The sequence below is a fragment of the Nerophis ophidion genome, linkage group LG04 (genome assembly GCF_033978795.1).
Source record: "Nerophis ophidion isolate RoL-2023_Sa linkage group LG04, RoL_Noph_v1.0, whole genome shotgun sequence".
NCBI lineage: Eukaryota > Metazoa > Chordata > Actinopteri > Syngnathiformes > Syngnathidae > Nerophis > Nerophis ophidion.
In genome coordinates, this window is record NC_084614.1 from 23218799 (window position 1) to 23246298 (window position 27500).

At 38.2% G+C, this 27500-nt stretch overlaps 1 protein-coding gene across 3 annotated transcripts in view; it reads left to right on the forward strand.

The window, feature by feature from the left end:
- Positions 1-8298: 8298 nt before the first annotated feature.
- Positions 8299-27500, forward strand: part of LOC133551124 (potassium/sodium hyperpolarization-activated cyclic nucleotide-gated channel 2-like) — a 34698-nt gene continuing 15496 nt past the window's right edge. Inside the window, exon 1 of one of the 3 annotated variants that reach the window (XM_061897491.1) lies at positions 8299-8978. In XM_061897491.1, the coding sequence (XP_061753475.1) occupies positions 8518-8978 (461 nt within the window). In that variant the 5' untranslated portion in view covers positions 8299-8517. The remainder of the gene's footprint in view (positions 8979-27500) is intronic. The other 2 variants (XM_061897489.1, XM_061897490.1) reach the window with 2 other exon arrangements.

Genomic DNA, 27500 nt, shown 5'->3' on the forward strand with positions numbered 1-27500 from the left:
AGAAGTAATCATCAACTTAAAGTGCCCTCTTTGGGGATTGTTATAAAGATCCATCTGGATTCATCAACTTAATTCTAAACATTTCTTCACAAAAAAAGAAATCTTTAACATCAATATGTATAGAACATATCCACAAAAAATCTAGCTGTCAACACTGAATATTGCATTGTTGTATTTCTTTTCAGTTTATGAACTTACATTCATATTTTGTTGAAGTATTATTCAATAAATATATTTATAAAGGATGTTTGAATTGTTGCTAGTTTTAGAATATTTTTCAAAAATCTCACGTACCCCTTGGCATACCTTCAAGTATCTCCAGGGGTACGTGTACCCCCATTTGAGAACCATTGATCTAGACGGCCGCTGCTGCAGTTCGCTCCTTCCTTGTCTCTTGTCTTTGTTCGTTTTGTACTTTTATATATTTTACATTTACTCTACATTTACTTTCTATAAAGTCGTGCCTTTCTAAACATGCAGTTTAGAAGTGTTTAGTTTGTGTTACTGATGGTGGGGACGCTACTGACGAGCTCAAACGGACAACAACAGTGGAGAGGCTCTTTCATCTACACCAGGGAACAGTTGTTAGCGGCACCAGTTATTAGCATCCAGCTAACGGACCCGGCGCTAACTAAACAGATCCTGGAGGAGCTAAAAATGACTAATGGAGGTGCTCGTGGCTGTCGAGGGAAAGAGAGACGCTCGAGACAGAAGAGGGCTGAAGCGAGGAGGGAGCGAAGGAGATATACGCCATATAATCCTTCCGTCCTCATGGGTAACGTGCGCTCTCTGGCAAACAAAATGGATGAGTTGTCGGTGCTTGCAGGTAGTCAGAAAGAATATCGTGAGTGTATCCTAATGTGTTTTACTGAGACGTGGCTGCGCGACGATGTTCCGGATAGTAACGTCTCTATAAACGGGTTCGAAATGGTGCACGCTGTCCCGGACCGAACCAACGGCAAGCGGAAAGGAGGGGGGCTTGCTTTGTATATTAATAAGAAATATTGTCATCCCGGTCATACTACAATAAAAGAGCGCCACTGTGACCCGAATATAGAGATGTTAGCTGTAGGACTCAGACCATATTATTTGCCCAGGGAGATTCCCTAGTGTGTGAATGTGAGTGTGAATGTTGTCTGTCTATCTGTGTTGGCCCTGCGATGAGGTGGCGACTTGTCCAGGGTGTACCCCGCCTTCCGCCCGATTGTAGCTGAGATAGGGGCCTGCGACCCCGAAAGGGAATAAGCGGTAGAAAATGGATGGATGGATGGATTCTGCATGTTATTATGATGGCAGTCAACCCCCCCCCCCCCTCACCCCCCTCTGCTAACGCTGCAGCTGCCGGTGACGTCATCCACAGCTCCATAGCCAGACTACAAACCCAGCACCCAAAAGCTCTCATCTTCATCCTGGGAGATTTTAACCATGTTAATATGGAAAAATCACTCCCAAACTTCACTCAGTATGTCAGCTGCCACACCAGAGGAAATAAGATCCTGGACCTGCTGTACGCAAACATCAAGGATGCGTATAGCGCCATAGCACTCCCAGAGCTGGGCCGGTCAGACCACAACCTTGTTTACCTCAACCCCTGTTATGTGCCTCTGGTCAAAAGACTGCCTGTGACCAAAAAAAAAAACTGTGAGGAGTTGGTCAGAAGGGGTCCAAGAGACACTACAAGGCTGTTTTGAGGTAACTGACTGGCAGGTGCTCGTGGAGCCTCATGGTGAGGACATTGACGGGCTCACAGAGTGCATCACAGACTATATCAACTCCTGTGTTGACTCAAATGTCCCATCAAACACGGTCACCTGCTACCCAAACAACAAGCCGTGGGTGACCAAAGACATCAAAGCCATACTGAATGAGAAGAAGAGGGCATTCAATTCTGGTAACAGGGAGGAGGTGAAAAGAGTTCAGGTGCTGCTGAAGACCAAACTCAGGGAGGCCAAGGAGAATTATAAGTGGAAGTTTGAAGAGAAGCTGAAGGATAACAACATGAAGGCGGTCTGGAGAAGTATACAGACCATCACCGGCCTCAAACCATCACGGAGTCGAGGGATGGACGGAGACAAAGAGAGGGCCAATGAGCTAAACCAGTTCTCTAACAGGTTTGACACAGTGGTTTCAAAAAGCTCCTGCCCCCCCCCCCCCCCCCCCCAAAGCATGCCAGCCGGGCCCCTGGTAACTTGAGCAAACCAACCCATCCCCGCCTCACAGCCCCCCAACACCAATGACTACCTCCCCCCACTTATCACCTCACCCTCAGAAAGATGACTTCCCCCTCCCCCAACCACCTGAGGACCCCCCCCCCCCGCCCCAGTCTGTCTGTCTGCAGAACAGGTGAATGCACAGCTAAATAGGTTACACACAGGCAAGGCCGCGGGTCCTGACAGTGTAAGCCCCAGGGTGCTCAAAGCCTGCGCCCCACAGCTGTGTGGTGTGCTCCAGCACATCTTCAACATTAGCCTTGGACTGCAGAAAGTCCCCACACAGTGGATAACCTCATGCGTGGTCCCCATCCCCAAGTGCACGTGACCCAGCACGTCAAAGGACTACAGGCCGGTGGCGCTAACCTCCCATATCATGAAGACCATAGAGAGGTTGGTCCTGGAACAACTCCGCCCTATAGTCAAGCCCCACCTACACCCACTCCAATTTGCCTAAAAGCCACGACTGGGAGTGGAGGACGCAGTCATCTACCTGCTGAACCGAGCCCACACCCACCTGGACATGCCTGCGAGCAGTGTGAGGGTCATGTTTTTTGACTTCTCCAGTGCTTCCAATATTATACGGCCCGGGTTACTGGGTGTGAAGTTGGAGAATATGCAGGGGGAGGCCCCCTTGGTGTCCTGGGTTTTAGATTACCTGACTGACAGACCACAGTACGTTCGACTGCAGGACTGTGTGTCCGACAGGCTGGTCAGCAACACCGGGGCCCCGCAGGGCACAGTCCTCTCCCCCTTTCTCTTCACCATTTACACCACCGATTTCCACTATCAGTCAGAGTCCTGCCACCTTCAGAAGCTTTTCTGATGACTCGGCGATAGTGGGGGGTATTGAGGATGGTGATATGAGGAATACAGGGCACTGGTGGAGGGCTTTGTCACATGGTGTGGAAAGAACCACCTCCAGCTCAATGTGACGAAGACCAAGGAGCTGGTTGTGGACCTGGGAAGGAGGAGGAGTAGTCCGGCGACCCCTGTTTCCATCAGGGGGGTCGATGTGGACATGGTCGAGGATTATAAATACCACGGAGTACACATCGACAACAAGCTGAATGGGTCAAAACACGCTGAGGCCCTCTACAAGAAGGGACAGAGCCGCCTCTACTTCCTCAGGAGGCTAGGTTCCTTCAACGTCTGTACATAGATGTTGAAAATGTTCTACGAGTCAGTGGTGGCGGGCACCTTCTTGTACGCCGTGGCCTGCTGGGGTGGTGGGCTGAGAGCGAGGGACGCTAACAGACTGGACAAACTGGTAGAGATGGCCAGTAACGTGGTGGGAGTGGCGCTGGACTCTCTGGCCATAGTGTCAGAGAGGAGAAGTCTAACAAAGCTCCTCGCCATTATGGGCAACACCTCCCACCCACTACACTTGGACCTTGCGGAGAGAATGGGCATTTTCAGTGGAAGGCTCAGACTCCCAAAATGCAACACGGAACGACACAGGAGGTCCTTCATACCGACAGCCATCAGACTGTATAATGCATATGTTCCTTCTTGACTGCACTTAAATGTAGAATATATGTAAAATATATGTATATTATTCATATATTATATATTATATATATAATATATGTCATATATTATTTATTAGTGTTTATTGTGAGTGAACTGTGGTGCTAAATTTCCCCCAGGGATCAATAAAGTACTTTCTATTCTATTCTATCGGTGTGTAAAGGATATCACCACATGGGCTCAGGAACACTTCAGAAAACCACTGTCAGTAACTACAGTTGGTTGCTACATCTGTAAGTGCAAGTTAAAAACTCTGCTATGCAAGGCAAAACCCATTTATCAACAACACCAAGGAACGCCGCTGGCTTTGCTGGGCCCGAATTCATCTAAGATGGACTGATGCAAAGTGTAAAAGCGTTCTGTGGTCTGACGAGTCCACATTTCAAATTATATTTGGAAACTGTGGACGTGGTGTCCTCCGGAATCAAAGAGGAAAATAACCATCTGGATTGTAATAGGCGCAAAGTTCAAAAGCCAGCATCTGTGATGGTATGGGGGTGTATTAGTGGCCAAGGCATGGGTAACTTACACATCTGTGAAGGCTTAATGGTCCATACAGTTTTTGGAGCAACATATGTTGTCATCCAAGCAACGTTATCATCGACGCCCCTGCTTATTTCAGCAAGACAATGCCAAGCCACGTGTTACAACAGCGTGGTTTCGTAGTAAAAGAGTGCGGGTACTTTCCTGGCCCGCCTGCAGTCCAAACCTGTCTCCCATCGAAAATGTGTGGTGCATTATGAAGCGTAAACTTCGACAGCGAAGACCCCGGACTGTTGAACGACTGGAGCTCTACATAAAACAAGAATGATAAATAATTCCACTTTCAAAGCTTCAACAATTAGTTTCCTCAGTTCCCAAGCATTTCTTGAGTGTTGTTAAAAGAAAAGGTGATGTAACACAGTGGTGAACATGCCCTTTCCCAACTACTTTGGCACATGTTGCAGCCATGCATGAAATTCAAAGTTAATTATTATTTGCAAAAAAAAAAATTTAGTTTATGAGTTTGAACATCAAATATCTTGTCTTGTAGTGCATTCAACTGAATATGTGTTGAAAAGGATTTGCAAATCATTGTATTCCGTTTATATTTACATTTAACACAATTTCCCAACTCATATGGAAACAGGGTTTGTAAATGTCTAATGATAATGTAAATGAGGGATTTTTAATCACTGCTGTGCTGAAATTATAACTAATATTGATACTGTTGTTGTTCAAATTTGTTTTTGTTTCACTACTTTTGGTGTTTGTGTCTTCTCTCAATTGCTCTGTTTATTGCAGTTCTGAATGTTGCTGGGTCAGGTTTGTTTTTTGAATTAGATTGCGTTGTTATGGTATTGCGGTGTAGTGGTTTGTTGGATTGATTAGAATAATAAAATAAATAAATAAATAAATAAATCGATTCTTTTTAAAATGAGAATCAGTTCTGAATCGCACAACGTATTCGAATCGATTTTTTCTCACACCCCTTATATATATATATATATATATATATATATATATATATATATATATATATATATATATATATATATATATATATATATTCACACACACACTGACACACATACACACAGCACGGGCCAAAAGTTAGGACACACCTTCTCATTCAATGTATTTTCTTTATTTTCACGACTATTTACATTGTAGATTGCCACTGAAACGTGATCTTAGTGCGTCTCTCACTGTAATTGTGACTTGAGAGAGCATCTCAAGTGTGTCCTGTAAGCGCGTCTACTAGTTACTGGTGTACTTGATACCTGACCCATGTGATCCATGCTATACGAGTCTGGGTCAGATTTTGGCAGACCTCGTCCCCTCACCAGTAGAGGAGCTTCGCATGAGAAAGTACAGGGGTGTTGCGTGTGCGTGTGTGCGTGCGTGCGTCAGACATTGAATATATGTGGCCCAAATCCTCGAACACACAGAGGTGTGCCGTGAAAACATGTAAGAAAAAATTACAAAATATATGGCCAGTATTTTAACATGACTGCAAATAAAGTATAGCTGTATATACTAAACAGCTATTGCTACTGCCAATAAATTATATTATCATAAATATGATATATCTTATAATTTATCATGTATTTGTTATAATATATTCACTTTATTTATTTTTTATAATGTAGTATTAATAATAATAACAATATTTTAACATGTGAAAATACTACATTTAAAAAAATTTCCTGCATGTTTTTGCAGTACATGCGGTATTAATGATAATAAGTAATACAACTAAATAATAATACAAGACATAGTATTAATAGTATATGCATTATTATTAATAATAATAACTGTGTTGTTGTTAATAATAATACTAATGATATATTTTAACCTCTACAAATGCAGCATTTTTGGGACTTCTATACAGTCGTCGTCAAAAGTTTACAAACACTTGTAAAGAACATGTCTTGAGTTTTCAGTAATTTCTACAACTCTTTTTTGTAATAGAGTGATTGGAGCACATACTTGTTTGTCACAAAAAAATTCATTAATTTTGGTTCTTTTATTATTTTTATGGGTCTACTGAAAATGTGACAAAATTTGCTTGGTCAAAAGTATACATACATGAATGTTAATATTTGGTTACATGTCCCTTGGTAAGTTTTACTTCAATAATCCGCTTTTGGTAGCCATCTGCAAGCTTCTGGGAAGCTTCTGGTTGAATTTCTAAACACTCTTGAAAAGTTGGTACAGTTCGGCTAAATGTGTTGGTTTGCTGACATGGACTTGTTTCTTCAGCTTTGTCCACATGTTTAAGTCCTGTACTTTGGGAAGGCCATTCTAAAATCTTAATTTTAGCCTGATTTGGCCAATCCTTTAACACTTTTGACGTGTGTTTGAGGTCATTGTCCTGTTGGAACACCCAACTGCGCCCAAGACCCAACCTCTGGTCTGATGATTTAAGGTTGTCCTGAAGAATATGGAAGTAATCCTCCTTTTTCATTGTCCCATTTACTCTCTTTAAAGCACCAGTCCCATTGGCAGCAAAACAGGCCCAGAGCATAATACTACCACCACCATGCTTCCTGGGATCAAAAGCCTCACCTTTTCTCCTCCAATCATAAACATATTGCTGGGTATTGTGGCCAAACCGCTCAATTTTTGTTTCATCTGCCATCACTTGAACAAAGATAAGACCTTCTGGAGAAAGGTTCTGTGGTCACGAGTTATCACTTTTGCTTACGAGTTAATTTTGAAAATACATACGAGCAATAGTATATATTTTATTGTTAATAATAGTAACTGTGTTGTTAATAATGATGATACATTTTAACGCAGCATCTTTGAGAATTGCTTCCATGTTTTTGCTCACATATAATACAAGTACAATTTAAATAAATAAATAAAAATAAATCCATCTTATTAGTGGCAGAATATATATATATATATATATAAAATATTGTTACTGATATTATCAACAGTCGGCTTATTAATTATAATAACAATATTTTGTGCAAATGCAATATTTTTAAGCAGTAATAGTAAATAACATTGATAATAATAATATTTCATACAAATATAAAAATAATAAAATACATATTAGCAATACTATATATATATATATATATATATATATATACATATATATATAGATATACATATATATATATATATATATATACATATATATATATAATTTTCCATAATAGTAACTGCATTGGTAATAATACATTTGAACCTCTACACAAAAAGCATTTTTGGGAATTGCAGGTTTTTGCTGACACACAATACATAATAGATATAAGTCCATACTTGCAATATAAATACCTTTATTAATATTATTACTAGCAGGCAGCAGCTAGTAATGATAATAAATGATACGTAATAAAACATGGAATGAATCTATATCAACATTATTATTAGAAACCGTACTGTGAATGATAACAATGGTATTTTACTATCTACAAACGCAGCATTTAGGGGATTGTTTTTACCCACATGTAATGATAAATAAAACAACAAAAATATGAATAAGCTTATATTAGCAATATAAATACTTTTTTAGATGTATTTGTATTAAAATTTGCAAATGTATTGTTAATATTAATATTATTTTACTTTACACCAAACAGCATTTTGAGGGATTGCCTTCATGTTGCTCCTTGCTAGCAATAATAATTCAAATAGATAAAAAAAAATAAAGTTTTACACAATATGTTAGAACAAATTTATCCGTCTATCTGTGTAACAATTATCTTTTTAACATTTTAGGACTTTGACCGCATAAATAAAAAGTAAATAAATAAATGGAAGTTTGTAAGTAGAATTTTAATAATCATACTATCTGCAATTGTAATTTATTTTGCAGAAGTATGATGGTTATATTTGTCCAGCTATCAGAATAGGTGTAAGGTCAGAGAGTTGAGCCTCTGCTCGGCCTTCCTTTTAATCAAGTGTGCAGTCATTAGAAATGCATTCATTCTAAGCCCTGCTGTCTACTGAATGACAATGTCAATGTCTTGGCAACTTGACCTGCAGCCATCAGCGCCATGGGCCCATGTTGAAGGAGGGAGGGGGAGGCGGAGGGACGGAGGGAGGGTCCTTCCACTACGGGGAAGGGGGAGGAGGGAGTGAGTGGACGCATTTATTGCAGCAAGCCGATTATTGAAGGCTACTTGATGAGCCTCAATGGCAGTTGGTCCGCTCACGTTGAAGCAGGAGGAGGATGAAACTGCACACACTTTTTTTCTTTTCATTTTGATGACTTGTGTTGACTTTCTACTCTTTCAGTGACGTAAGAATGAAAGTTTGAAGTTGCACCTGAAAGAAAATGACTAGCCCTTGCAGGAGCCTAGGTGACCCCAAAGGCATCAACGACAGTCCCTGTCACAAACCCGAGCCTCCTCGGTACCGCAGCTGGGGAAGCCTCCGCTTCTCGCGCTGGAGAAGCGGCTCCCAGAAGGCCAGCTGTCCCGGGACGCCCTCCCCGAAGACGGACAAGAAGAGCGACGTGAGCAGGACGCTCTTCTCGCTGGTCAAGACGCACAACGACGACTACACGGCAGACCCCAGCGGCCTGCTGGACGTCAACGGTGAAGACGACGATGGTTGTGATGACCATGCGATCCTGGACCAGTCCACCTATTTCCAGAAACAGTTTGGCTCCATGCTGCAGCCCGGCGTCAACAAGTTCTCGCTGCGAATCTTTGGAAGCCAAAAGGGTGTCGCTGCAGAACAGGCCAGGGTCAAATCCTTTGGAGTATGGATCATTCACCCTTACAGTGACTTCAGGTAAGTCAACACTGCTCTTTTTAAAACACTAGTCAAATATCCTCTCCATGACATGGGAGCTCTCTGCTGGTTTTGGAGAATACCAGAAAAACTAGACAAAGACAGAAGAGCTCTTTTGGTTTTTTTACCAACCTGTTGCAAAAATGCTTACAAGCGGTCATACATGACAGGTGCAGCCTGCTGTTTTTAAAGATTCACTGCAAAACAATAGTCAAATATTGTTCCTGCTGATTTGAGGAGTAAACGGCATAAACGGACGGCGTGGCTCGGATGGTAGAGCAACTGCCAGCAACATGAGGGTTGCAGGTTTGATCCCACAGGTCAAAAATACTATATATATGACAGGTGTGCTGTGCAGTTTTTAGGAATTTATTGACAAAACATTGATTAAAAAACAAAATCCTCATGGTTGTAGTAATCCAATGTTTTATGTATTTACTGACAAACAACATTCAAGTATTATATATATGATAACAGTGGAATCTACTGCAAACACTTTAGTAAAAAAATATATATATTATAGGTGCAATGCGCTGTTTTTAATAATTTATTTAAATAAAAAAAACAGTGGTCAAACATCCTTATATGACAGTAGTAATATTTTGCTGGCAGGAAATTACTAGTCAAATATTCTATATATGACAAGAATGCTCCTGCTGTTTTTAAAGTCCACTGCAAAAGCACCAGTCAAAAAATCTATATAATACAGGTGCTCTGTACTGTTTTTAGGAATCTACTGCAATAAAAAGTCAAAAATACTATATACGGCGGGTGTACTGTGCTGTTTTTAGGAATCTATTGACAAAACAGTGGTCAAATATCCTTATATGACAGTAGTAATCTGCTGTATTTAGGAATTTACTGTCAAAAACAGTCAAAAGATTCTACATATGACAGGACTGTGGTCAAAAGTCCTTATGTGACAGTAGTAATCTGCTGTTTTTAGGAATAACTACCAACGAATAGTCAAATATTCTATATATGACTGGACTGCTCCTGTTGTTTTTAAAGTCCACTGCAAAAGCACCAGTCAAAAATTCTATATATTACAGGTGCTCTGTACTGTTTTTAGGAATCTACTGCAAAAACAAATCAAAAATACTATATACGGCAGGTGTACTGTGCTGTTTTTAGGAATCTATTGACAAAACAGTGGTCAAAGATCCCTATATGACAGTAGTAATCTGCTGTTTTCAGGAATTTACTGTCAAAAATGATATATATAACAGGTGTGCTGCACTGTTTTTAGGAATTTATTGACAAAACATTGGTCAAAGATCCTTATATGACAGTAGTAATCTGCTGTATTTAGGAATTTACTGTCAAAAACAGTCAAAATATTCTATATATGACAGGACCAAAAATCCTTATGTGACAGTAGTAATCTGCTGTTTTTAGGAATAACTGCCAACGAATAGTCAAGTATTCTATATATGACAGGACTGCTACTGCTGTTTTTAAAGTCCACTGCAAAAGCGTCAGTCAAAAATTCTATATATTACAGGTCCTCTGTACTATTGTTAGGAATCTACTGGAATAAAAAGTCAAAAATACTATATACGGCGGGTGTACTGTGCTGTTTTTAGGAATCTATTGACAAAACAGTGGTCAAAGATCCTGATATGACAGTAGTAATTTGCTGTTTTCAGGAATTTACTGTAAAAAATTATATATATAACAGGTGCGCTGCACTGTTTTTAGGAATTTATCGACAAAACATTGGTCACAGATCCCTATATAACAGTAGTAATCTGCTGTATTTAGAAATTTACCGTCAAAACCTTCAAAAGATTCGATATATGACAGGACTGTGGTCAAAAATCCTTATGTGACAGTAGTAACCTGCTGTTTTTAGGAATAACTGCCAACGAATTGTCAAATATTCTTTATATGACAGGACTACTTCTGCTGTTTTTAAAGTCTACTGCAAAAGCGTCAGTCAAAAATTCTATATATTACAGGTGCTCTGTACTGTTTTTAGGAATCTACTGCAATAAAAAGTCAAAAAATACTTTATACGGCAGGTGTACTGTGCTGTTTTTAGGAATCTATTGACAAAACAGTGGTCAAAGATCCCGATATGACAGTAGTAATCTGCTGTTCTCAGAAATTTACTGTAAAAAATTATACATATAACAGGTGCACTGCACTGTTTTTGGGAATTTATTGACAAAACATTGGTCAAAGATCCTTATATGACAGTATTAATCTGCTGTATTTAGGAATTTACTGTCAAAAACAGTCAAAAGATTCTATATATGACAGGACTGTGGTCAAAAATCCTTAAGTCACAGTAGTAATCTTCTGTTTTTAGGAATAACTGCCAACGAATAATCAAATATTCTATATATGACAGGACTGCTCCTGCTGTTTTTAAAGTCCACTGCAAAAGCGTCAGTCAAAAATTCTATATATTACAGGTGCTCTGTACTGTTTTTAAGAATCTACTGCAATAAAAAGTCAAAAATACTATATACGGCAGGTGTACTGTGCTGTTTTTAGGAATCTATTGACAAAACAGTGGTCAAAGATCCCGATATGACATTAGTAATCTGCTGTTTTCAGGAATTTGCCGTTAAAAATTAAATATATAACCGGTGTGCTGCAATGTTTTTAGGATTTTATTGACAAAACATTGGTCAAAGATCCCCATATAACAGTAGTAATCTGCTGTACTTAGGACTTAACTGTCAAAAGCAGTCAAAAGATTCTATATATGACAGGACTGTGGTCAAAAATTATTTTGTGACAGTAGTAATTTTCTGTTTTTAGGAATAACTGCCAACGAATTGTCAAATATTCTATATATGACAGGACTGCTCCTACTGTTTTTAAAGTCCACTGCAAAAGCGTCATTCAAAAATTCTATATATTACAGGTGCTCTGTACTGTTTTTAGGAATCTACTGCAATAAAAAGTCAAAAATACTATATACCGTAGGTGTACTGTCTTGTTTTTAGGAATCTATTGACAAAAATAGTGGTCAAATATCCCGATATGACAGTAGTAATCTGCTGTTTTCAGGAATTTACTGTCAAAAATGATATATGTAACAGGTGCGCTGCACTGTTTTTAGGAATTTATTGACAAAACACTGGTCAAAGATCCTTATATGACAGTAGTAATCTGCTGTATTTAGGAATTTACTGTAAAAAACAGTCAAAAGTTTCGATATATGACACGACTGTGGTCAAAAATCCTTATGTGACAGTAGTAATCTGCTGTTTTTAGGAATAACTGCCAACGAATAGTCAAATATTCTATATATGACAGGACTGCTCCTGCTGTTTTTAAAGTCCACTGCAAAAGCGTCAGTCAAAAATTCTATATATTACAGATGCTCTGTACTGTTTTTAGGAATCTGCTGCAATAACAAGTCAAAAATACTATATACGGCAGGTGTACTGTCTTGTTTTTAGTAATCTATTGACAAAACAGTGGTCAAAGATCCCGATATGACAGTAGTAATCTGCTGTTTTCAGGAATTTACGTTAAAAATTATATATATATAACAGGTGCGCTGCACTGTTTTTAGGAATTTATTGACAAAACATTGGTCAAAGATCCTTATATGACAGTAATAATCTGCCGTATTTAGGAATTTACTGTCAAAAACAGTCAAAAAATTCTATATATGACAAGACTGTGGTCAAAAATCCTTATGTGACAGTAGTAACCTGCAGTTTTTAGGACTAACTGCCAAATAATGGTCAAATATTCTATATATGACAGGACTGCTCCTGCTGTTTTTAGGAATACACTGCAAAAACGTTAGTCCAAGATTCTTTATATCACAGGTACACTGTGCCGTTTTAGGAATCTACTGCAAAACAAAAGTCAAAGATAGTATACTTTATATGACATTTGCGCTGTGTCGTTTTTAGGAATTTATTGACAAAACAGTGGTCAAAGATCCTTATACGAGAGTAGTAATCTGCAACCAATTGCCATATATTCTATGCACTGCTCCTGCGGTTTTTAGGAATCACCTGCATAAACTTTAATCAAAAATTATATTAAAAATGTTTATGATATGCTGTTTTTAGTCATCTGTTGACAAAAATATGGTTGAATATGTTGGTGCGCTGTGCTATTTTTAGGAATCTACTACATAACAGTTACAGTCTTTATATGACAGGACTGCTTCTGCTGTTTTTAGGAATCTGCTGCAAAAACACTAGTCAAAGATTCTATAAATGGAGGCGTTTTAATCAATCTACTACAAAACAATAGTCAAATATACTATATATAACAGTTGTGCTCTTTTGTTTTTAGAAATGTACTGGAAGAACATAAGTCAAAGATAGTACATGATAGGAGCCCTGTTCTTTTGTTCGGAATCTACTTTAAAAAACATTAAAGAGTCTCACGTCACAGTAGTAACCTGCTGTTTTTAGGAATTAACTGCAAAAAAAGAGTTAAATAATTTGTAAATAACAGCAGCGCTCTGCTCTTTCTCGGGACCTACTGCAAAACTCTGGTCAAAGATTCTATATAACAGTGGTCCCCAACCACCGAGCTGCGGCTCGATTGGTACCGGGCCGCAGAAGAATATTATATTAATTATTTTTTTTTTTTATTTATTTTTTTTTTTTTAATTAAATCAACATAAAAAACACAAGATACACTTACAATTAGTGCACTAACCCAAAAAACCTCCCTTTTTCATGACAAAGAGGCCGCGGGACAAATTATCAAGCGTTGACCGGTTCGCAGCTACAAAAAGGTTGGGGACCACTGCTATATACAACCCCTGGCAAAAAACTGCATTTTTAGATCAAGCAGAGTGGAGAAAAAGATGTTATCACTCATTTCTGAGGAGGAAATTATGGAATCAGCCTGTAAATTGTCATTTCTAAGGCGAACACCTGCATCAGATTAAATTTGTTCATTAGTCTGTTCACACATTAGAGAGCTGTTGCAGGTGGTGGCTTCATATGAATCATGGCTCCAACAAGAGATATGTCAATTGTAACATGGAGTGGAGTATCAAACTTCTTCAAGAACAGACGTGGGCAAATTAAGGCCCGTTAAGATTTTCAATCTGGCCCGTCGGACATTCCCAAATCCTTTTTTTATAGATTTTTAAGATGGAAACAGTAGCCGCCATTATGATGTGCAGTAGAGATGCGCGGTTTGCGGTCTCATCCGCGGATTCCGCGGATAAACCGCGGGCCGGGCGGTTGACATGACGAAAAAATAGATTTTAATTAGATTCGGGCGGGTGGCGGTTGAACCATACGGAAATATTTGATATACATGGTCCTGTGATCGGTATCCTTTGCCATTCAAAGAACCATTTAAGACCCGCGTCATAAAGCAAAGAAGACAATAGGAGAAGCTATTATTCTCTTGAATGACTGCCGGAAGTCACCTAGATAATAAGTATTAGGGCGTGCTATGAAACCATTGGCTTTGTTGCCTTCTACAACATGTACGATCTGTTTGTCAGTCCAGCATCATGTTGTGTGTGGCTTCCGCAGTAACACGCACACGACTGCAAGGCATACTGGGTGACACACAGTACACTAATGGTTGTGATATAAACAATTTTAACACTCTTAGTAATATGCACCACACTGTGAAGCCACACCAATTAAGAACGACAAACACATTTCGGGACAACATCCTCACAGTAACACAACATAAACGCAACACAACAAATACCCAGAATCCTTTGTATTCATGACAATTCCTGACTATTTTATATATACCCCCCCCCCCATGCGTCGGTAAGGTGGGTGGGGTTGGGGGTGTAAAATATATTCAGGAAGTGTCACGGATACAAAGGATTCTGGGTATTTGTTGTGTTGCGTTTATGTTGTGTTACTGTGAGGATGTTCTCCCGAAATTGTTTGTCAATCTTGTATTGTGTGGCTTCACAGCGTGGCGCATATTAGTAAGTGTTAAAGTTGTTTATAGCACAACCATCAGTGTACTCTGTATCACCCAGTATGCCTTTCAATCTTGTACATGTAATTGCGGAAGCTGCACACAACATGTTGCCGGACCAACAATCGGTTCGTACATGTTGTTGAAGGTGTCTAAGGCAATGGCTTCACAGCACGCCCATATTCTTGTCACCAGGATGAACGCTATTGGATAGTCGCGAGAACGTTAGCGGCTCCAATTGTCCTCATTACTCTGTGACACAGGTTTAAATAGCTCTGTGAGTGGTAAAGGCGGCCAACCTCTGATGTAATTCAGCGGGCGGGTACGGTCCTGATAAAATGTTGGTTCAGGTGGACGGCGGGTGGATGACGACTTTGGTGATGCGGTTGCGGATGATATAATTGCATATCCGCGCATCTCTAATGTGCAGTCATGTTTTCTAATGACCGTAAGTCTTCAACTATACAATGTCTTTCAATGCTTGGAATTTGCACTTTTGCATGATATACTAGTTACTATGGTCATCTAATGAGTTACTATGGTCATCTAATTAGTTACTATGGAAATGTAAGTCACAGCAGCTCAGTGTGGGTGGGGAGCGTTTCTACAGAGTGTTTCTAGAGCCTGAAACGTGGGTATCAGGGACAGACGGGGAAGGAGATTTTTATAGCAAAGTTCTAAAGCTTAGTGATGTATCAGATACAGTATATCAGCTCGTAGGTGGTTTTTTTTTTTACCCTACACCTTTGTATTTCCTGTTTGTTGCATTTCTCTTTATTGTAAAATATGTGGATGGAGAGGGCGTGTGACGTTCGTATGTTGTCAATATTCAGTGTTTTATCCCTTATAGTTGATATTGTAAATCCCAAATTCTTTATTTTCATGTACATTCTGGGTGTCTCATTTAGTAGAAAATTTAAAATTCCATTCTGTTCTTTTAACGTTTTTAGTATTCAATAAGACATTATTGTGAGGTTTTGTATTAGTGTTCCTAAAAATAAATATACCGGCCCCCAGACACATTCTTTTTCCCTAAATTTGGCCCCCCGAGTCAAAATAATTACCCAGGCCTGTTCAAGAAGGTAAATCATCACGCAATGTTGCAAAACATGATGATTGTTCAGTCAGCTGTGTCTAAATGATAAATGATAAATGGGTTGTACTTGTATAGCGCTTTTCTACCTTCAAGGTACTCAAAGCGCTTTGACACTACTTCCACATTTACCCATTCACACACACATTCACACACTGATGGAGGGAGCTGCCATGCAAGGCGCCAACCAGCACCCATCAGGAGCAAGGGTGAAGTGTCTTGCTCAGGACACAACGGACGTGACGAGGTTGGTACTAGGTGGGATTTGAACCAGGGACCCTCGGGTTGCGCACGGCCACTCTCCCACTGCGCCACGCCGTCTAAAACCTGGACCAAGTACAAACAACATGGGAAGAGTGTAAAAGGCAAGCATACTGGTAGACCAAGGAAAACATCAAAAGACGAGAAAAAAATTCAATGTCTTGAAAACAGAAATTGCACAGCAAATCAAATGATGAAATGGGAGGAAATTGGAGTCACCATCTGTGACCACACTGTAAGAAACCGCCTTTAATTTAGATTTTATTGCAAAAATCTAAATGCAAGTCGTCATAAACAATTAAACAGAAAAGACAAGCTTATAAAGGGCTAAGGAAAAGCAATCGAGGACAATGAATGACTGGAAGGAAAGTCACTTTCAGTGATGAATCGCAAACCTGCTTTGGGCAAGGTGATGATGCTGGAACTTTTGTTTGGAGCAGTTCCAATGACATTTATGATAATTGCCTGAAAAAAACACGTAAATGTCCGCAGTCATTAATGATATGGGGCTGCATGTACTGGGGAGATGGCTGTCAATATTCCATCAATATAAAAGGATGTTTGGGGATAATATCAGTTTTCAATACTATAATGCAGATGCTATTGAGTAAAAACTGTAAAAAAAAAAAAAAAAACTTGCCATAAAGAAACATTCAGAAGGTCAAGGTCATGGATCTCAAACCAACTAAAAATATGTGAACAAAATGGTCCATGAAAAGATTCCAACCTGCAAAGCTGCTCTGACAACAGCAATCAGAGAAAGTTGGAGCTAGATTGATGAAGAGTAATGTCTGTCATGTCACGCTTGGGTAGTTGTGACCCCAAGAAGCAGGAGACAGGAGAGTGACATGCAGCTAAGATAAGTGTTTTAATTCCAACACAAGGCAGTAACAAAGGCAATCTTCCAGCCCTGACTACTGGACAGGCTGCCTTATAAGTACGTCTGATTGGCAACCATGAACATGTGTGCTCAGGTTACCAATCAGTGCTCAGGTCACAGTGGCATAGCCAGGCAGGAAGTGAACAAAAATAAATGCGCTGGACAGGAAACAAATACAGAAAACAAGGAAACACAAGAACATGTCAGATTTGACATGTCACTCGTTAAATGCTGGAATGTTTTTATCTTTGTTTTTCATAATTCCATAATTCCTTCTTCAGGATTGAGTGATTCCATATATATATTTCTGTCTGATCTAAAAAAAAAAAAAAAATCTTGATTTATTTCAGTGTTTCTTAACGCTGTAAAGTTGTCATTTGAAATGACTTTAATTTTGGGTCAAGTCTGTATCAGTTTTTTTCTACAAAATTCAACAACTTAATGAACATCCTCCAATTCTGGTGAGTCCATCATTTCTCTCTGACAGTAACACTGTGCTGTTTTTAGGAATCTACCTTCTACATAAATAAAATGTTCTTAAATGACAGTAGTAATCTGCGATTATTGGAATGTACTGTCAAACAATGGTAAAAGATTGTATATATGACAGGACTGCTCCTGATGTTTTTAGGAATCTACTGCAAAAACACTAATGAAATATTTTATAAATGACAGGTGAGCTGTGCTGTTTTTATAAATCTACTACAAAACAAGAGTCAAATATAGTACATACGACAGGTGTACTCTTTTATTTTTTGAAATGTACTGCAAAAGAACGCAAGTCAAATATACTACATTATAGGAGCCCTGTGCCGTTATTAGGAATCTACTGCGAAAACTTTAGTCAAATATTCTATATATCAGTGGTCCCCAACCACAAGGCCGCAGCTCGATTGGTACCGGGCCGCAAAATAATTTTTTATAAATAGTTTTTTTTTTTTTAAGAATTATTTTTTTTTTTTTTTCAAAGAATAATTTTTTTTTTTTTTTTTTTTTTTTTATCAAATCAACATAAAAACACAAGATACACTTACAACTAGTGCACCAACCCCCCAAAAAAACCCTTTTTCATGACAAAGAAAAAAAAAAAAATACAAAACCTCACATTAATGTCTGATTGAATGCTAAAAACATTATGACAGACAGCCTTAAAAACAGTATGGAATTTAATTTTTTTTTACTGAAAGAGACACCCAGAATGTACATGAAAATAGGGAATGTGATATTTATAATATTAACTATTGAACGATAAAACTGAATGTTGACAACCTTAGAACAACACACACCCTCTTCATCCTTATATACAAACACAGCAAAATATGATCGCCAAGGGTAAAAAAAACAAAAAAACACCTACAATCTGATATATCTGATACATCTGATATATCACTAAGCTGTAGAACTTTGTCGTAAAAATCTGCCTTCCGCATCTGTCCCTGACACTCACATTTCAGGCTCTAGAAACACTCAGTTGAAACGCTCCCCACCCACACTGCTTGGTGCCTCGTCTGATTTAGATTACCATAGTAACTAATTACATTACCATAGTAACTAGTATATCATGCAAAAGTACAGATTTCAACCTTTGAAAGACTTAGTATAGTTCAAGACTTACGGTCAGTAGAAAACATCACTGCACATTATAATGGCAGCTACACTTTCCAGCTTAAATATCTATAAAAAATTATTTGGGAATATCCGGCGGGCCAGATTGAAAAGCTTAACGGGCCGCATGTGGCTCCCGGGCCTTAATTTGCCCAGGTCTGGTTTAGTGGGACAGGCGGAAGTTAAGTCGGAGAAAGTGCAGTCGTTTATATGCGGCCCGGTAGCAAATGCATCACGGACCGGTACTGATCTAAACGACAGCAGAGCTCTGCTATTTTTAGGAGTCTACCATAAAACTGTGGTCCAAGTTCCTCTGCATGACAGAAGCAGTCTGCTGTTTTTAGGAATCCACTGCAAAACCACTATTTAAAGACCCACCGAAGGATAGTAGTGTCATGACTTGGACTATGGCGTGGTTTGTTTTCCCGTGGTGCAAAGTGATTGGACCGGACACAACGTGAAGATAATGACATATTTTTATTTTACTATAAACAGGAACAAACAAAAAGCGCTCTCAGCGGAGGTTCAAAACTTGGCTATGAAAACAAAAACTTGCATTAAGGCAAAACTATGGACGTAAAACAAAAGTTGCACTATGGCATGAATAACGAAAAACTTACTTGGAACGAGAAAGGAACATGGATCATCGGCATGGATAACAAGGGTGTGTCGAGGGTGAGAAGAAGGTGGAAGAGATGATGTCGCCAGGCTGACTGCCTGGCAATTACAGACTTAAATAGGTGCAGTGAGGACAGGTGCATGAGTCGTGGACACATAACAGGTGAAAACTGATGGGTTGGCATGGTGACAAAACAAACAAGAGTGCCCAATGAATCCAAAACAAAACAGACCGTGACCACAAAACACGACAAGTAGTCCTCGACTGAATCTATTGAAATACCATCAGTCAAAGGTCCTCTTTATGCAGGACAGTGCTGCTGTTTTTTTTAGAATTTAAAGGGGAACATTATCACCAGACCTATGTAAGCGTCAATATATACCTTGATGTTGCAGAAAAAAGACCATATATTTTTTTAACCGATTTCCGAACTCTAAATGAGTGAATTTTGGCGAATTAAACGCCTTTCTATTATTTGCTCTCGGAGCGATGACGTCAAAACGTGACGTCACCTAGGTAGTCAACGCCTTTTTCTCAAACACATTACATGCAGCAAGTCAAATCAACTCTGTTATTTTCCGTTTTTTCGACTGTTTTCCGTACCTTGAAGACATCATTCCTAACCGGGGTGTTGTCGGAGGGTGTAACAACACGATCAGGGACGGATTCAAGTTGATTTACGTAGAATGTGCATCGATTAGCACGCATGCTAATCGATGCTAACATGCCATTTAGGCTAGCTGTATGTACATATTGCATCGTTATGCCTCATTTGTAGCTATATTTGCATCCAGCCTTTCCCTCCAGCCACATTTAATGCCAAACAAAGACTTACCAATCGACAGATTTAAGTTGCTCCAGTGTCAAGAGATGCGAAAGTCCCTTGTTTTGTCCGCATATTTTACCTGCGATGCTACGACAGACATGGCAGAGAGATGAATGGATACCCTGCGACACTCAAGGCAGATGCATTTCCAACAATAAAGTCAACGAAATCACAAAAGTGAGTTTTGTTAATGTTATTGACTTATGTGCTAATCAGACATATTTGGTCACGGCATGACTGCCAGCTAATCGATGCTAACATGCTATTTAAGCTAGCTGTATGTACATTTGTGGCTGTATTTGCATCCAGCGTTTCCCTCCACCCAAATATAATGCCAAACAAACACTTACCAATCGAAGAATTTAAGTTGCTCCAGTGTCAAAGTGAAAGTCCCGATCGTTTGGTTTGCACATTTTACCGGCGATGCTAAGGCAGCCATGGCCGAATAGCGTCAATAGCTATTCGCTCAATAGCTTCAGTTTCTTCTTCAATTTCGTTTTCGCTATCTGCCTCCACACTCCAACCATCCGTTTCAATACGCGTAATCTGTTGAATCGCTTAAGCCGCTGAAATCCGAGTCTGAATCCGAGTTAATGTCGCTATATTTTGCTGTGGTATCCGCCATGTTTGTTTGTATTGGCATCACTGGATGACGTCACAGGAAAATGGACGGTGGCTTTGCAGATAGCGAAAAACAGGCACTTTAAAGCATTTTTTCAGGATATTCCGGGATGGGTAAAATTTAAAAAAAAACTTAAAAAAATAAAATAAGCCACTGGGAACTGATTTTTATTGGTTTTAACCCTTCTGAAATTGTGATAATGTTCCCCTTTAAAGCCAAATCACTTAATATACTGTATGTGATGAGTGTTTTGCTGTTTTTAGGAACTGGTTAGAACATGTGGATTTTTAACTGAAGTGTGATGTCATCTGAGGTCCGGTTGGTCAGCGTTGCCATTGACTCCAGGTATTTTCAAAAGGGTGTAGCAGTGCTGATGGATGTAGCGCACGTCTTCCTTGTCTTGGCCGCTAAGGCGATGAAAGGATTTGCTGAGTGATACAGTATATAGGGCAAGATCATCTGGATTAATGATGCCTCCACGGATGTGTTTGATAGACAATTGTTTCTGCCTCGCAATCTGTCTGGCAGCTTCCTAAAAATAGTTAAATAATGCTACAAACAGCATTGAGGCCATGCAGACAGAAGGGCAGATGAAGCTAAAGTGAGATAAGAATCGTGATCATTCCAGTATTACGCAATAATAAGCGGCAGGCAGACAGCTGTGGCAGGGATTAGTGGCGGCCTTAAACCTTATGCTCCAAACTTGCCTTTAAAATGACTTCTCCTGTCTGTGAAGCTCAAGGTCACATGGAATTGTTCTCTTTTGGACACGTTTGCTGCAACAGAGGCAGACACAGGAGAATGAACAAGGAATTAGAAGAAGGCCCAAATAACATCAACTCCACATAAGGAGCACCACGGTTTAGATGACAATCTGCCAAAATGTCTTTTTGTGTCCTTCCATCTTGCTTTGCTGTGTTTTTGTTGTCTTTAGCGACATACATCACACTTACTCAGCGTTCCAATACAAGAGCTATGCTATCTCATTCAAAGTATGTCAGTAAGGTTAATTTACCTTTCTGGTGGTGCTAAACTAAACTACAGTGGGGCAGAAAAGTATTTAGTCAGCCACCGATTGTGCAAGTTCTCCCACTTAAAATGATGACAGAGGTCTGTAATTTTCGTCATAGGTACACATCAACTGTGAGAGACGGAATGTGGGAAAAAAATCCAGGAATTCACATTGTTGGAATTTTAAATAATTTATTTGTAAATTATGGTGGAAAAAAAGTATTTGGTCAACCATTCAAAGCTCTCACTGATGGAAGGAGGTTTTGGCTCAAAATCTCACGATACATGGCCCCATTCATTCTTTCCTTAACACGGATCAATCGTCCTGTCCCCTTAGCAGAAAAACAGCCCCAAAGCATGATTTTTCCACCCCCATGCTTCACAGTAGGTGTGGTGTTCTTGGGATGCAACTCAGTGTTCTTCTTCCTGTAAACACGACGAGTTGAGTTTATACCAAAATGGATACATGGATGATACAGCAGAGGATTGGGAGAATGTCATATGGTCAGATGAAACCAAAATAGAACTGTTGGGTATAAACTCAACTTGTCATGTTTGGAGGAAGAAGAATACAGAGTTGCATCCCAAGAACACCATACCTACTGTGAAGCACGGGGGTGGAAACATCATGCTTTGGGGCTGTTTTTCTGCTAAGGGGACAAGACAATTGATCCGTGTTAAGGAAAGAATGAACGGGTCCATGTATCGTGAGATTTTGAGCCAAAACCTCCTTCCATCAATGAGAGCTTTGAATGGTTGACCAAATACTTATTTTCCACCATAATTTACAAATAAATTATTTAAAAATTCCTACAATGTGAATTCCTGGATTTTTTTTTCGCATTATGTCTCTCACAGTTGAAGTGTACCTATGATGAAAATTACAGACCTCTGTCATCATTTTAAGTGGGAGAACTTGCACAATCGGTGGCTGATTAAATACTTTTTTGCCCCACTGTATATTATATATGTACGCTGAATGTAATTTTTTTTATTATTTATTTGCTTTACACTAAGGCCATGCATATTTTCTTATTAATAATCATTGTATTAGTCTAGTATGTCAGAATTGTCATTACACAATATTCTATTAGTTTTATTTACTGTCAGCACTAAATTGGCCCTAGTGTGTGAATGTGAGTGTGAATGTGGTCTATCTGTGTTAGCCCTGCGATGAGGTGGCGACTTGTCCAGGGTGTACCCCGCCTTCCGCCCGATTGTAGCTGAGATAGGCGCTAGCGCCCCCCGCGACCCCAAAAGGGAATAAGCGGTAGAAAATGGATGGATGGATGGATTTTGTTGTTATTATTTTTGTATATCTTTTAAGAATAATTTTTCATGTATTTAAAAAAATATTTTTCAAGGCTAATTTCTATATCATTGTATAATTATTTGTTTTCATATGAGCTTTTTCGGCTTTTAGTACAGCTTTAATTATTATATTTTTATTTAATATTATATTAATGTGTTATTATTTATTGTATTTTCTTTATTAGATGTATTTCTTAAATATATTTGTAGGGAAAGTATTTTTCTTGTTTATTGGTAAAGGCCGTTTTTAAAATTGTATTAGTTTATTTTCTTTGTTAGCATTATTCACGCAGCTGAGTAGGCTCCAGCCACCTCCACAACCCAGAGAGGGACAAGCGGTAGAAAATGGATGGATGGATGGATGGATGGCATTATTCACTATTACTAGCATTTTTTATTTTTTTTAAGAAATGATTAAGGCTCTATTTATTATTTAAAACATGTTTTGGTGATTGATTGTCATTATTATAATTCATTTTATCATGTTTTTTTTATATTCTTAGTGTGTGCATTTTCTAAAGCATTTTTTAATAGAAAATGATTATGGCTTTAATTACGTTTGTATTATTTATTGTATTAAATGGGATTTAGTGTTATAATAACATTTTTATTTTCTTGTTTATGTATATTTAATCAGTCTTAATACATTTAAGTGAAATCATTATGTATTGGTATTTATTTTTTAGTAGCTTTTTAGCGTTATGATGACTAGATTTTTGGAAAAAAAATATTTATATATATATATATATATATATATGTATATGAATGCAATTTTTTTAAACAAAATTTGATTATTTATTTTAACATTACATGGTCGTAATATGCAATTGCAACAATTTCCAACGCTTTCCTATCCCAATTCTTGCTAAAACTGTATTTATGTGGGGTAAATCCTGTATTACGTGTGTGATGAAATTCAATACAAAGCTCCATTAGTGTTTAATCTTGTAGCACTACTCGTCTTTTCAAACACTCCTGTAATGCTCTGTCCATTCCGGAGCCTTGGGTGTGGTATTAATGGCGGGAAACCGCTTAATCTGGGGCAACACGATAAGTACTCATGTTAACCACATTGTAAACATGGACAGATTGACTTATCACTTCCTCTTCTCTCACTCGTCTGACGTTGTCATGACAACCAGAAGCAGCGGTTGAGCCAAACATGGTGTGATTGACACTTAGTGTAAAGAAGCTGTAAAGAAGGCAGGAGAGCCAAAGGTGGAGTTGATGCTACATTTTTAATGTGACGAAGAAGAAGACGTGTGAATGGAAATGGGTCACACACACGCTCTGCTGATTTGACCTAAAAGTACAATTGCACTCGTGAAACTTTAGCGTTCCTTTGGTTATGTAACAATCTTTAGTTAGTTTCATGAGACGTCTTCGTCCATGATTAACGTGTACACCAACTTTACTTTACTTCTGTGTTTGTTTACTTTATATGCAACATTTGTAACGTTTGTACATTTGTAGTATCCATCCATTTCCTACCGCTTATTCCCTTTGGGATCACGGGGGACGCTGGTGCATATCTCAGCTACAATCAGGTTTGCTTTATTTTAGTTTTATGCTTGTAAACTTCCAGTTTTGTGAAGTTTAACGTTTATAGCATGGGTGTCAAACTCTGGCCCGCGGGCCAAATTTGGCCCGCCGTGTAATTTCATTTGGCCCTTGAGGCAATATCCAATTAACATTAGAGCTGGCCCGCCGGTATTATACAGCGGCGGTGCCTCTGTAACACCGCATTCACCGCTTATACTCATACTTGCCAAACCTCCTGATTTTCCCCGGAGACTCCCGAAGTTCAGTGCCCCTCCGGAAAATATTCCCGGGGCAACCATTCTCCCAGATTTCTCCCCGGACAACAATATTGGGGTCGTGCCTTAAAGGCACTGCCTTTAGCATTCTCTACATCCTGTCGTTACGTCTATTTTTCCTCTGTACATACAGCGTACCGGCCAAGTCACATAGTATATGTGGATTGTACGCACACACACGCACGCACACACACGCACACACAAGTGAATGCAACGCATACTTGATCAACGGCCATACAGGTCACACTGAGGGTCGCCGTATAAACAACTTTCACACTGTTACAAATATGCGCCACATTGTGAACCCACACCAAACAAGAATGACAAACACATTTCGGGAGAACAACCGCACCTAAACACAACATGAACACAACAGAACAAATACCCAGAACCCTTTGCAGCACTAACTCTTCCGGGACGCTACAATATACACCCCCGCTACCACCAAACCCCGCCACCCCCCTCATTATTTTATTTTAAAATTTATTAGCTTGTGGAAAAAGATAATGTTGATATTTACCTCAGAAGGCTGCAAATAGAAAAAAGGCATTACATTTTTTATTTAAATCTTATTTCTGTGATGTTTTTTCGTTTGTTTTTTGAAAGTTGATTTTGCACTATTAAGTTATATAAGCGTTGCGAAAGCTAATCAGTGTAGCAAACTGAGCAATAATTAACGTTTTATTCATGCACTTTCTCCTGCTACTTCAAGGCTTCAATTTTTGATTTATTCCTTATTGTTATTTTACTTTCAAATGTATTATTGGCCTGTGGAAAAAGTTGATTTTGATATTTAACTCAGAAGGCTGCAAATAGAAAAGAGGCATTAAATTTTTATTTAAATTTTATTGGATATGCCATCGATATTTTTTGATTATTGTTATTATTATTTGAAATTCTATTTTGCTTGCCACTATAAATTTATATAAGCCTTACTTGTTCAATATTCATTGCAAAACTTGTTTGGGTCCCTATTAAAAAGTTAATTTGTTCAACCTTGGCCGGCGGCTTTGTTCAGTTGTAAATTTTGGCCCACTCTGTATTTGAGTTTGACACCCCTGGTTTATAGAGTCGGTTTGTTGTCATGTAGTTGTACTTTTGTAAAAGTATTTGATCTTTGTTTTGTTACTTTATTTATTTTTGTAAAATGAAACTAGTGTACTCTATTTAACTCTCTATTTTTGTCTTACATTTTTTTATGTTTAGTTTTTCATACTAGTTGTTTTTGTCTTATACATTTGCCAAGTTGTTCAACTTTGGTAAATGAATGTTACTTACTTAATCTGTAAAAATGTAAGGTGTTTTATTTATCCAACATGTTTTACTTTTGTGACGTTTTTAAAGTATTTTTTTGCAAAGTATTCCTGTTTTACTTATGATTTTTATAATTATATTTGTGGGATGAATAAAAGTTAATTCTATTCGATATAATTATTCTTTATTTTAAAGTGTTTTATTTTGTACTTTTATTTTACTCTGTTTAAGATGTTTTTATTATTCAAATTATATTCATTATGTTTTTATCATTTAATTATAATTTGTATTAGTAGTGTTCTATTTTGTTCTTCGTTCTATTCTGTTATTTTATTCTTTTAAATATGCTTTTGACTCCTATTATATTATTTATTTTATACAATGTTTTAATTATATTTTTTATTTGGATTGTTTATTATATTAATTTTTTACAAGTTTGTGTTTATAAGATTGTTTTAAGTTCTTTTACCTCTTGTAAAGTGATTTTTTACTTTGATAAAATAGTTTTTTATGTGTACAATACAGTAATTATTAGTTTTATGCTTTTGCACAGTTGGTTTTACTTTAGTGCAATTATTTTTTTTTACAATGTCATACAATGTAGTTTATTTTCCACGGTAGTTCCTTTTTTGGAAATTCATAAACGAGTTTTTAAATTTTGTGAACATGATTTAAAATTTTACTCTGTCTAAAAAGTTTACCGTATTTCCTTGAATTGCCGCAGGGCACCTGCCTTGAACTACTGCCGGGTCAAAATCGCTTCGCAAAATAATTAGCGCATGCTTAGTATTACCGCCTGGTCAAACTTGTGACGTCACGAGTGACACTTCCCCTGTCACCTTTTTTAAAATGGAGGAGGCTGATTTCAATACCGGTAATTTGAAATCGCATAAAGGGAAGAAGATTAAGAGCTATTCAGTAGGATTTAAGGTCCAAGCTTACGTCACACTCAAATTTTTACTGGTAAGTGCCGGAGTGAGAAGAGGTTTTGAAATAATTAGCGCATGCTTACTTTTACCGCATGCCTTTGGTAAGCGCAGGAGTGAGAAGAGGTTTTAAATTAATTAGCACCCCGGCGGCAATTCAAGGAAATACGGTACATTTGTAATTGGTTAAAGTTTTACATTTGTTTGAACATTTTGTAAATTAGATTTTTTTAAATTGAAATTATCTTAAAACATTAGATTTTTTAGGAACCTTGTTCACTGTACATTTTGTTAGAAATGTTGTAAATGTGTTTGAAATTGCTTACATTTGTTTGAAATTTTGTGAATTGGTTTTTAATGTATTACATTTTATTTTAACATTTGTCTTCAAAATGTTACATTCGT